This window comes from Lynx canadensis, chromosome B3, assembly GCF_007474595.2.
Source record: "Lynx canadensis isolate LIC74 chromosome B3, mLynCan4.pri.v2, whole genome shotgun sequence".
NCBI classification, from domain to species: domain Eukaryota; kingdom Metazoa; phylum Chordata; class Mammalia; order Carnivora; family Felidae; genus Lynx; species Lynx canadensis.
In genome coordinates, this window is record NC_044308.2 from 136,389,131 (window position 1) to 136,402,449 (window position 13,319).

At 38.3% G+C, this 13,319-nt stretch overlaps 1 protein-coding gene across 2 annotated transcripts in view; it reads left to right on the forward strand.

The window, feature by feature from the left end:
* PPP4R4 (protein phosphatase 4 regulatory subunit 4) overlaps positions 1–13,319 on the forward strand; it is a 103,611-nt gene that overhangs the window by 25,684 nt on the left and 64,608 nt on the right. For both annotated transcript variants that reach the window (XM_030319873.1, XM_030319874.1), the window contains exon 3: positions 9,598–9,700. In XM_030319873.1, the coding sequence (XP_030175733.1) occupies positions 9,598–9,700 (103 nt within the window). The remainder of the gene's footprint in view (positions 1–9,597; positions 9,701–13,319) is intronic.

The following is a 13,319-nucleotide window of genomic DNA, read 5'->3' on the forward strand; positions in this document are numbered from 1 at the left end:
TGGAGCTAATAAAAGTACCTAATCGACCTCATGAGATTGGGAGAGTTAAATAATACGACTGCGGGTGAGGAGCTCATTGACCATAATGCGGGGCAGGCAGAGTATTAGATACTATGTTTGTTGTTGTTGCTGCCAGGGAGGAGGAGAATTGAAGAAGGAGGTGATTGGTGAGAGTGTACGTAGTTGGAGTAACAGCCAGGCAGGTTCAGGCTGGGGAGAAAGAAAGAGACACTAGGAGAAATATTAGAAACTGGAGAATCAGAAGGAATCGACAAGTTAGAAGTGGGATGAGGGTGAAAAATGGATTTAGCGATAGAGATGTAGAAAAGTAAGAGTTTATGGGCAGCAAGTGAGATCCCAGGGTTTGAGACTCTCTTAGAGATGAGCATTTCTAGGTAAGGGTGTAAGATCCAGCCTGTGACCATGGCTGCTGATGTGAAGTGGAGACAAATTCAGTTTAAATCAACAAATATTTATGGAGATTTTCCTGCGTGCTAGATATTGTGCTAAGAATTGGAGAATGTAAAATTTGGGCGGAACCTCATTGGATTAGAGGGGGTCAAGAACTGGCTGTTTGCTATTCCCCTGAATGCTAAGGTTACCCATGACAATGGCAGGAGCTTGGTGAGCAGGAAGACTGAAACTATTACACAAAAAAATGCTTGAGTGGATTGGCTTGTTTTTCATTGGTTGAAGATGGGACTATAAATGGCTCTTTATAATAGGCGCATCTCCCAGTGGGACTACGATAATTAGTAACATTAATTTAGAATTTAGAAGATAGCTGTCCTAAATTCATTTATTTAACTAGTCTTTTTTTTTCCTTCCTCTTTCCTTTTTAGCCACTAGTGTATATATTAGATGATTAACCCAGTTCTTTTTAGTTTTAGGGGAATGGTTTGCTGAGTGGGCTTGTGTCCTCTTTGTTTCGGAGTGAGTATTCTAGAAAGGGAACATGTGCCAAAGAATAGCACAACTGGGGCAAGGAGGAACAGCTCATTTTGTAGCCAGGATGATGGTTCCTTGTGCCTTTCAGTTGCAAGTTGTAGGTTTTGAAGTCTAGAAATCTTACTTTGTAAAAAAAAAATTATAACATCGATGAAACATTTATTTTAAAATTACGTGTCCTATATCAATAAACCGAATTTTATGCTGGTGACTTAAATCTGATTGTCTTTGGGCTCGTTCCAATCAGTGAGGCTCGCACAGATCCACGCATATGTGGTTTATTCATCCGGTGACCAAAGTCAGCAGGGGACAGTGGCAGGTGCACAGCACCCAAGACATTTCCAGGCATGCAAGCTCAGTATCTCACTTTAGTATCTGGCCAAGTCTACTCTTGGCTGCGTCTCCTGTGTCTGATCTACATCCCCGTCCCACACTTCTCCGTGTGCTTGTCTCTAATGCGCGTTTGAGTAGACTACATGTTACTCCACGGCGGCTAACTGTTGGCCGCCACGTCACTTGGAACACTCTTACTGTGAAGAGGAGCCCTGGTGCCAGGACTGACAGCGGCGGTGAACAAATTACTCCACATCAGGCGGGCCTTCTGCCTCCTTTGGGCAGACCGCGGCTGTGCCCTTGGTTTATTTCACTCAGCGAGTCTAAAAAATGTGAAGGATTTTGCAGTGTCCTCTTTTTATCCTTATTGTTTTTTTGAATTTTTAATTCTTTCTCTGTCATGGTAGCTCTCCTGGTTTTGTCTCCAGAGCAGCAGCATCTGCATCACCTGGGAACTTGTTAGAAATCAGGTTCTCAGGCCTCACCAGGATCTACTGAATCCTCATCCCTGAATGGTAGGACTTAGTTTTAACAGGTGCCCCAGGGGGATTCTGGTACACGGTAAAGTTTGGGAACCACTGCTCTAGCATATTGTGGTTACCAACCCGTACACACTTCCTCGAGGTGTTTGACTTAATAAATTCCTGCTGAGCTCACTGTATAAATTGGAGACATGAAATCGCCAGTGTTGGAAGTCAGTAATATCTAATGTTGGCAACCTCGTATGGTTCAGCTAATAGTTACTTTGTGTAAAGTAGGGTTTCTTACACATTTTTCTCCTTGAGCGGGAGAAGGGGCAGGCATAAGTTATCTGTAGAAATTAAATTTAGATTTTATGTGTGTTAGAGATGGTGGTGCTGACAATGGGGGGTCACTTTCTTTGTATGTTTTCTCACGTCCTATTTACGGTAAGCAGTGTTACCTGTAGGCTGTTAATTTGGTTTTCTAATACCTCACTGCTCTCAAAATGTAATGGCAATCTGATTTTATTTCTGAGTAACTTGGTGATGTTGCCAAACGATTTTCTTTTGCTTTAAAGTCCGGCACATCTCAGTGTTGGTTATGCTAGATTGATTTTCTCAGGTAAATGGTGTGGTCTTTTGAATTTTTTTTTGTTTAAAAGAAGTTTTATAATTTTTTCTTTTTGAAACACATCCCTTACTTTGGATTTTTTCTTTGGGGACTCCTATTAAAAGTAGGAGTTGGGTCTTCTTTGCCTATCTTTCATATCGCTTTCTCTCAAATCTTTTTCATCTTCTTGTACTTAAAAATTTTTCTTCTTTCTACCTTGTATTTTTCTGAGGGCATTATCTAATGTATTCATGCACCCTTGTGTTCTTTCTAGTTTAGTGTTTTTTGAAATATTTTCTTTCATTTCTTTCCTGAGTTCTGTCACCTGACTTTGAGTTTTCATAATTATGAATGACATGTTTTTTTTTCCCCATACCTTACACGTTTTCTTTCTTTCTTTTTTCCTTTTTTGCTTGCGGAGAAATAGTAGTTTATAGTTAGCTGTTTGTGGGCATGTCTGTCTTTCACTGTCTTTTTTTTAATGTTTGTTTATTTTTCAGAGTTGGGGGGAGAGGGGCAGAGAGAGAGGGAGACAGGATCGCAAGTGGGCTCTGCGCTGACAGCAGAGAGACTGATGCGGGGTTCAAACTCACAGACCTCGAGATCATGACCTGAGCTGAAATCAAGAGTTGGATGCTTAAGCCGCTGAACTACCCAGGCACCCCTTGGGGTAGTTTTTCTAATTTCAGGATTCTAGAGCTCCCTCATATATTTCTAGCTTGTGTTCAAAATAGGATGCCTTACTTTCTGAGGTTTCTGGGCTCCATGTCTCTACGTTTATTTGGACCTTGTCTTCTCTTTGTGATCTGTTTCTATTTTGTTGAGTTCAGATTCTATTTCCTAGAATTTTTCTTCAGTGTGGGCCTTTGTTCTAGATGTTTTGAGAACTCATAAGGATAAGACTGGGTGAGCTCTTTCAGGCATTCTTATGGACACATTGAGCTCATTAGGTACTGGCTATTCAAAATCGTTCATAGTTTTAGCTGCTGTCCATATGTGCATGTGTCTTGGGTTTATGTGGGAAATCTTATCACTTGCTTATGTTGTTGTGCATGAGTTTTTTTTATTTTACTCTCCTAGTTGCTCTGTTTTTTTTTTTATTTTTTTTTTATTTTTTTTTATTATTTTTTTTAGTTGCTCTGTTTTTATGGTGAATTCAGGAAAATTTTAAAAACTATGTGTCTACTGCTGCCGTCTTCCTAGGTGGCCTTCTATCAGTCTTTTTGTATTTATATCCTTTATTTTGTACAGATTTAATGAAGTATTATTAGCATGCAAAGAGCTGCACATATTTAAAATGCAATCTGATGAGTTTTGTCATAGGTATGTGCCCATGAAATCTTCACCATGATCAAGATAATAAAACTGGCCGTCACCCTTGAAACTTTTCTCATGCCCCTTGGTAATCCCAGCTTCATTTTTCCCCCATTGTCCTAACAATGGCTGATCTGCTTTCTGTCCCTATAGTTTAATGTGCAATCCCTGTAATTTTATATGAACGGAATCATACAGTAGTATGTGTTGTTTTTAACACGGTATCGTTCATCCAGCATAATTGTTTTGAAATTCATCCATGTTGTGTGTATCAATAGTTCATTCCTTTTTGTTGCTAATAGTATTCTGCTGTATAGATATGTTAGAATTTGGTTATCTGCCTGCCCTTTTCGTGAGCATTTGGGTTGTTTCATTCAGTTTTTGTCTATTACAAATAAAGCCATGAGAAGTATTCGTGTTCTGGTGTTTCTGTGAATACATGCGTTTGTTTCTCTTGAGTGTAAATACCTAAGAGTGGAAAATCTAGGTTGTTTGGTAGGCGTACGTGTAAGCTTTTAAGAGATTGTCAAACTTTCCCAAAGTAGTTGTACCGTTTCCCATTTCCATTGGTAGTAGATGAGAGTTCTTACTCTTGCCGACGTTTGGTATGTTCAGTCTTTATAAATGTAGTCATTCTGGTGGATGTGCAATGGTATCTTTTGTGGTTGTAATTTGAATTTACCTAGTGATTAGTTGTGTTGAGCACCTTTTTGATGTGATTGCCATTTGTATAGTTTCTTTGGTGAAGTTTTGAGACCTTTTGTCTGTTTTTTATTGGATGTTCTTTTTGTTTTGTTTTGGATGTTCTTACTATTATTTAGTTTGAGTGCTTTGTATATTCTAGGTAGAAGTTGTGGTTGGAGATACATCTTGCAGATATTTTATGCCAGTCTGTGGCTTGCCTTTTTGTTTTTGTGACAGTGCCTTTGAAAAGCAAATGTTGTTAATTTTGACGAAGTTCTTTTTATTTTTTTCTTTTATAATTTATGTCTTTTGTGTCCTATTTAGGAAGTATTTGTCAAACCCAAGGTCACTAAGATTTTCTGCTAAGTTTTCCTTTAGAAGTTTTATAGTATTGGCTCTTTTTTTTAAATGTTTGTTTATTTTTGACAGAGAGAGAGAGAGAGAGAGAGAGAGACAGAGCACGAGTGGGGGAGGGGCAGAGACAGAGGGAGATACAGAATCCGAAGCAGGCTCCAGGCTCCAAGCTATCAGCACAGAGCCTGACGCGGGGCTGGAACTCACAGACCGTGAGATCGTGACTTGAGCCGCAGTCGGACGCTCAACCCACTGAGCCACCCAGGCGCCCCAGTGTTGGCTCTCACATTCAAGCCTGTAATCCACGTTGAATTAATTTTTTATATATTGCTTCAGGTTGGGGAGAGTTTCATTATGCTGTACATATGGTTATCCATTTGTTACAACATCATTTGTTGAAAAGATGATCAGTTTCCTCACTGAATCATCTTGTCACCTTTGTCAAAAATCAATCACTTATTTCAATTTGGGTCTATTTCCTGGACACTCTATTCTTTTTCATCGATCTACATGACTATCTTTATGCCAGTGCCATAGTATCTTGTTTATTGTTGCTTTATAATAAGTTGTGAAATAAGATAGTATTAGCTCTGCTACAACCTTGTTTGTATTCAAATTTGCTTTGATTATTTCAGATCCTTTGCATCTCCATATAAATTTTATTTTTGCTGTAGACGATCATGTTGTCTGTGAACAAAGCCAATTTGACTTTTTTCTTTGCAATCCATAAGCCTTTAATTTCTTTTTACTGCTTATTGCCCTGGCTCAACACAAACCTCCAACACAATGTTGAATAAACGTGGTAATGTGAACATCTTTCTCTTGTTCCTGATTAGGGAGAAAGCATTCATTCTTCTTCCATTAAGTGTGATGTAAGCTGTCAGTTTTTCATAGATGCCCTTTATCTGAAGGGCATTCTTCCTTTCATAGGATTTTTTGGTTTGCTGATAGTTTTAAATCAGTAATGAATGCTAGATTTGTCAGATTTCTACATCTTTTGAGATGCTCATGTATTTAAAGAATTCTGTCGTATCGATTGATTTTTTAAAATAGAACTTTTTATTTTGAGATAATTGCAGGTTTATATACTGTAGTAAGAAATAATACAGTGATCCCCACATACCCTTTACCTGGTTTCCCCCATAGGAACATCTTGAAAAATTATAGTACAATATCACAACCGGGATATTGATATTGATATGATCAAGATAGGTAAGATTTCTATCACTGTATAGTTATGTTCATTTCTCTCCTACCCTATACCCATCTTTAACAAACCCTGGAAACCACTAATCTGGTTCTCCATTTGTATAATTTTTGTCTTTTCAAGAATTCAAGTTACTTTGCCTTTCCATATAAATTTTAGAAATATCTTGTCTACGTCTCCCAAAAATCTTGTTTAGATTTTTGATATAAATTGTGTTAAACTCATACTTTTGTTTTTCATTTTCCAAATGTAACGTATTTATAATTTCAGTGTTCATGTGTTGAATTTGGTCAAATGTTTTTTCTGCATTGATTGACATGATCATGCGTATTGTTCTTCTTTAACCCATTAATATAATGGATTACACTGATTTTGGATAATGAACCAGCCTCGCATCCCTGGAGTAAAACCCATTTGATCATGGTTTATAATTTCTCCTTTTGCATGTTACTGTATTTTGTTTGCTAATATTTTGTTAAGAATTTTTGAATCTGAGGGGCACCTGGGTGGCTCAGTCAGTGAAGTGTCCAACTCTTTTTTTTTTTTAAGTATAATTTATTGTCAAGTTAGCTAACATACAGTGTATACAGTGTGCTCTTGTCTTTGGGAGTAGAGTCCCATGATTCATCGCTCACATAGAACAATCTAGTGCTCATCCCAACAAGTGCCCTCCTCAATGCTCATCACCCATTTTACCCTCTTCGTGTCACCCCCCCCCCCACCAACCCTCAGTTTATTCTCTGTATTTAAGAGTCTCTTATGGTTTGCCTCCCTCTCTGTTTGAAACTATTTTTTCCCCTTCCCTTCCCCCATGGTCTTCTGTTAAGTTTCTTGAATTCCACATATGAATGAAAACATATGATATCTGTCTTTCTCTGACTTATTTCACTTAGCATAATATCATTCAGTTCCATCCACGTTGTTGCAAATGGCAGGATTTTATTCTTTCTCATTGCCAAGTAGTATTCCTTTATATATATAACCCACATCTTTTTTTTTTTTAATTTTTTTTCAACGTTTTTTATTTATTTTTGGGACAGAGAGAGACAGAGCATGAACGGGGGAGGGGCAGAGAGAGAGAGGGAGACACAGAATCGGAAACAGGCTCCAGGCTCCGAGCCATCAGCCCAGAGCCCGACGCGGGGCTCGAACTCACGGACCGCGAGATCGTGACCTGGCTGAAGTCGGACGCTTAACCGACTGCGCCACCCAGGCGCCCCTCACCCACATCTTCTTTATCCATTCATCAGCTAATGGACATTTGAGCTCCTTCCATAATTTGGCTATTGTTGATAGTAAGCGTCCAACTTTGATGTCGGCTCAGGTCATGATCTCACTGCCTGTGAGATCAGGCCCTGCATTGGGCTATGTGCTGACCATGGAGTATGCTTGGGATTCTCTCTTCCCTCTCTTTCTGCCCTTCCCTCACTCATGCGCTATCTCTCTCTCTCTCTCTCTCTCTCTCTCAAAATAAATAAATAAACTTAAAAAAGTTTTTGCATCTGAAAAAAAAGTAAAAAAAAATTAAAACAAACAAACAAACAAAAACCAACAGAGATTTAGTCTCTCATGGGTTTGGAGGCCAGGAGTCTGAAATCAGTATCACCAAGTTGAAATGTGGGTGTCAGTGGGGCTTTAAGGAGAATCTGTTGTTTGCCTCTTCCAGCTTCTGGGGGTTGTTGGTATCCCCTGACTTGTGGTGGCATTGTTCCCGTCTCTGTTCTGTGATCAGATTTCTTTCTCCTGTTCTGTCTTCTCTGAGTGTGTCTTTTCAACGTTTATTTATTTTTGGGACAGAGAGAGACAGAGCATGAACGGGGGAGGGGCAGAGACAGAGGGAGACACAGAATCGGAAGCAGGCTCCAGGCTCTGAGCCATCAGCCCAGAGCCCGACGCGGGGCTCGAACTCACGGACCGCGAGATCGTGACCTGGCTGAAGTCGGACGCTTAACCGACTGCGCCACCCAGGCGCCCCTCTGAGTGTGTCTTTTAAGGACAATTGTTATTGGGGTTATGGCCTAGTTGGATCATCCAGGATGGTCTCTTGGTCTCAAGATCCTTTTTCAAATTAAGATAACATTCACAGGTTCCAGGGTTAGGCTGCAGACATGTCTTATGGAAGGCCACCACTTGACCCACTAGAAGTACAGTTGATCCTTGAACAACACGAGTTTGAACTGCACAGGCCCGCTTATATGCAAAATTTTTTCAGTACATACCTTACAGTACTGTGAATGTATTTATGTCTTCCTTATGAGTTTATGAAGAATATTTTATTTTCTCTAGCTTACTTTATTATAAGATTATAGTATATAAAATATATAGAAAATATATGTTTATCACTATTTATGTTATTGGTAAGGCTTCCAGTCAATAGTAGTTATGTTTTGGGGGAGTCAAAGTTATATGCCGATTTTTGACTGTGTTGGGGGAGGGCACTCCTAGCCCTCATGTTGTTCAAGGGGCACCTGTAGTATATGCAACTTTAATTTCCCTTTTTTGATCTTCTCATCTTGGCCTAGGTCCCCCATTTCACTCGCTACTCATTTCCTTTTTGGTTTTTTGTCTTTTAAAGTATTCACTTTGAGAGCATCAAGGATAGTGAAAGGATTGTGCTGACTATATTTCACTCCCATATTGCTACAGGGGGAAAGCTGTTCTTCACAATGGGGCAGCTCTGGGTAGAATCAGAATATGCTTCTTCTTAACAGAACTTATTAAACTTGGCAGCCCATAAATATAATACTGTAAGAAGTCCCTTTAAGAAACCATGTTGAGGTCTTACAGAGAATCAAAAAAGTTCTGTTTGAAGAGATAAGTAAAAATCATTTCAATTAACATGAATATCATGGCATCAGCAATTAATTAACACGTCAGTTGGAATCGGGTAAGAAAAAGGGGCATTTCCATATGAAGTGATGCCACATTTACTAGTATCTTTTTAATGCATATTTCAGGTACATGCACATGTTGCTTAGCTAATGCTTTAAAAACAAAGACTTTTCTGCACGGAAATTGTTTTTCAGAAGAATCTGAACACCCTTAACAAGCTAGTTAGGTCCATAGAGTGTCACTGAGATTATTTTGGTAAAGGCTTAGTGACCTAATGAATGTTATATCTAAAAGGTACTGTATGAATACATCTCACTGACTTTTAAGGAAACTGAATATATCTTTCAGAAGTTTCTGGCAACTCTTAGTGTCAGCCTAGTGCAACAGTGACTTCACTGTGCCAGAAAAAAGTTGTGTGAATCTGCAGTAGTCTATTTTGTTGCTATCCCTGCTCTTGTTATGGTTAATACTTAACCATGGTGAAAATTTACATCTCTGTATTTTTTTTTAGAAAGTAGAGTAAACTGGCAGATCACAGGGAAAAATGAGGTAGAATTTTAAAGTAAGTATTTAAAAATTGCCTCAAGACTTTTAGATTTAAGACATGTATGTAGAGAGAGAATCGCGTTTTAGCATAAGCGTGATTAATATCGTCATGCGTTTGTTATAAGATTTGCTTAATGAAATTTCGGTCTGGTTTTACTTTTATAACTAAATGCTGTGTTTCAAGTTTAAAACTTTGTCAAATATCTGAGTGTTTATCATGAAAAGCAGATTAATCCCTGCCTTTTATGGTTGTAACCCAGGCATTTGGCTTGTAATTACAAATTTTAAATCTGTGTTTTCTTTGTAAGTGCTGGTCAAGATATCCAAGGAACAAGTGTGATTGCAAATCTTCCATTTTTGGTGCGACAGAATCCTGCTGAGACACTTCGGAGAGTCTTGCCGAAAGTTAGAGTAAGTTGGTACAAAATAAGATTCGAATTTACCGTTTTTCCAGTAGCACAGTTGTCGTTGTCAGGAAATTTCAGAGCTTTGGATGGCCGATCTTTTGTGCCTAATCGCGGAGTGGAGGATGCATTAATATACACATTTTGAATTATGATGACAATATTTAGGGAAATTAACTGATGAAAACGGGGGAATACAGACCTTAAGTTGTAAATGTTTCTTAGTTATTTTCTCAGCAGAGACATTTTATTTAATAAAGTTAGGTTTTCAGTAGCTCAAAAATACCTTAATTAGTCTTATGAAATCATAGCTGTCTTATTTGGTATTCTGTTGACTTAAATTTATATTAATAGTATTTCTACAACACTGAAAATGTAATTTAACTATTATTCCTAATAATTACCTTCTGGTGACTTCTACAGAATCACCAAATAAAGATTGAATTGTGGCCATCACATTTTTAGTTTTATACTTACTGCTTCCTATATTCCTTCAGAGTTCAGTTTTCCTGCTTTAAACAAAAATCTTTGATCAGAACATTCTTTTCTCTAATGTCTATTGATTATTAATATATAATATTAAATATTTGATACATAGTATTTGTTATTTATCTGTAGCTGTGTGCAAAGTGTTGTTCTTATCTGTAAGAACCGGAATGAGCAAAACAGACAACAGCCTGTATGTCCTCAGGAAGCTTCTCTATTCATGGGGTCAGGGAGGTTATATACCAATGGGGACCATGGTTGCTAATAGTGACTTTTGTATACTTTCTTTGTCTTTCTGTTTGGTTATAACTTGTTTGTAATTTTGTAATTAATTTATATGTATTTAAAATACTACAGTTATTAGTGTATTCTTGAATTTTATTCTTAGGCATATATAACGTGGTTCTAGTTGCTGTGATTTAGGTCAGGGATATAGCATGTTATTTTTACAAGATGCCCACATTTCTGTGCAGGCAATATGAATTTTTTTTCTGGGTACAGTGGTGAATTGAGAAAATGCTTATTTTGGTTTTGCATGTGATTCAAAAATGAATCAGACTTTTCCATAGCAATTTTCCCCAGAATCATGCTGTAATTTCAGTGGAATCAAGTCCGCACCATCCCAGTTTAATTTCACATTCAATTTCAGTGACAGTAACTACCTAAGCTTCTTAGCATGACACCTGGAAGTGGCAACTAAACTATGGTAGAAGGGATCGGGTGGTTAGGGGGCCTTGACTAAGAGATTATTGTAGGTAAGTCAATTAGATTTAAAGCTAAAAATATTGAGCATCCAATGCACTCTGTGTTGAGCATGCTAAATCTGGCTCACGGACAGCATACTGAGCATTCACGGTTTCACAAAGCAAGAATAAAAGATGAAGGGTAGAGAATAGTGACCGTTAGAGGTCTCTAAATTATTTTGAAAAAATACTATTGTTAATGAGTTCACAGTAAAGTCAAGTAGTCTCCTGAAAAATCTTAATTTCGTGGGACTGCACAAAAAATACCGCACACTCATATATACAGTGTATTTATACAAAGAATCAAATCTGCTAAAACTATATAACTGAGTTATAGAAGGTAAGATTATAATAAGCTTTTAAGGTAATTAAAGTTAATCCATAATGTAGAAGGTTAACTGAATAAATGGATATAAAGAAAATGTATACTAATGAATGTGTACTAAGAAATAAGAAAGCCTTTATTTAGTGCTGATTTTATTTAAAAAAAAAATGTTTATTTCTTTTGAGGGAGAAGGGGAGGGGCAGAGAGAATGAGAGAGAGAGAGAGAGAGAGAGAGAGAGAGAGAGTGAGAGAGAGAGAATCCCAAGCAGGCTCTGCACCCAACGTGGGGCTCAGTCTCATGACTGCGAGATCGTGACCCAAGCCGGAATCAAGAGCCGGACGCTTAACCGACTGAGCCACGCAGGCTCCCGTTCACTCATTTCTTTAGTCAACAAGTGGCCATTTATTTAGGACTCTCATTTATCCTGTTTTGTCCTAAAAAAGATACCAAAAGGGTGGTGGACAGTCCCAGATTAGATTCTATGTCAGAAGGGCCTAAAGACTCTGGAGAACAATTAAAGAACAATCATAGGAGACTATTTAATAGTGTGATCCTGACTTTAGGTAAAACTAGTGAAGAATTAAGCATATTGGGCTTTATGAGAGCAATAATAATAATAATAATAATATTACTACTAATAATAATCAGTAATAATGGCACTCATTCATTCCCGAGTATCTCCCGAGTCCCTCCCATGTGCCAGGCACTGTTCTAAGGCCTGAGAAAATGGAGGTGAGCAAAACAGAGAACTCGCCCTCAAGGAAGTTACAGTCCAGAGTGGGGGAAACAGACATTAAACAAGTAAGTGACTATGAAAAACAGGGTAAAGGGACAGGATTACCTACTGTGCCTTGGGAGGTCAGAGAAAGCCTCTTTGAGGAGCTGAAAACCAAAGGGATCGCAGGAAGCAGCCATTTGAAGAGGCAGGAATGAGTGGTCCAGGCGGAAGAGGCAGCAGATGGCCCTAAGATGAAGGAACTGGTTGGGGCTGGAAGAGGCACGTGTGGTTGGAATGCAGTGGGTGATGGTGGGGTGTGACTTGAAAAGAGGTTAGAGAGATGGTCAGCGACCGAGCACGTAAGAGATGTTCTTCCTTGGGACAGTGGAAGGCCATTGAGCAGAGCGGTGGCTTGTCCCATTTACATTTCACAGTGATCATTTTGATAATCGTGTGGAGAGTGGCTTGGAGCGGGAGAATGAGGACAGTATAGCACTGGTCCTCATGATAGGTGAAGGTGGCTTGGATTAGGCCAGCTAGCTGGGACAGAGGAGAGTAGTGGCTGTGTTTGAGACACAATGATTTAGGTAGAATGAACAGAACAGAACTTCCTAATGAGTTGGGTGTGGGAAGTGAGAGATACCTTCCGGATTTCTGGCTTGAGCATCTGTATGGTTCTGCTGGGTTTGCGTATCTCGGTTGGTCGTTCATTAAATCCACAGGGAAGAGTCATTTACATACTTACTAATATTAATCTATGAATGACTTACTTTTAGAGAATTTAAAGATAAGTACAATAAATATTCTGTGTAAGAAACTAATCATTCCTGAGATTGTTAGCACGTTTGCAACAATAGTATAAACTTTTAGAGCTCCCCCTTTACCTTATCTTTACCATAAAGAGCATCAGATACAGTGATAATGAAGATTTCTCTGGTCTTATTTAATACAACATTTTACCAGTGATATTTTTATTTCTTTTTGTTGTATTGCATTTGCATTTCATCCTTACAATAATATATTAACTGCAAAATAGTTTTTAAAATAATTGCTCTTTTCACTGTCTTAGGGATGAAGGTAGGTTAAAAATGGTAGAAATAGAATCAGATTTGAATTGAGCTGATCTGTAGTATTTTTACAGTTCACTTTGTAAATTTTATCCAAAGCGTACAACAAATGATAATGCTATGAGGTTATTTATCTCAAGGTTAAATTTATGTATGTATGTATGTATGTATTTATTTATGTAGGGATGTATGTTTATTTTGAGAGAGACTGAGACAGTGTGAGTGGGGGAGGGGCAGAAAGAGGAGGAGAGAGAATCCTAACCAGGCTCTGCACTGTCAGTGGGGC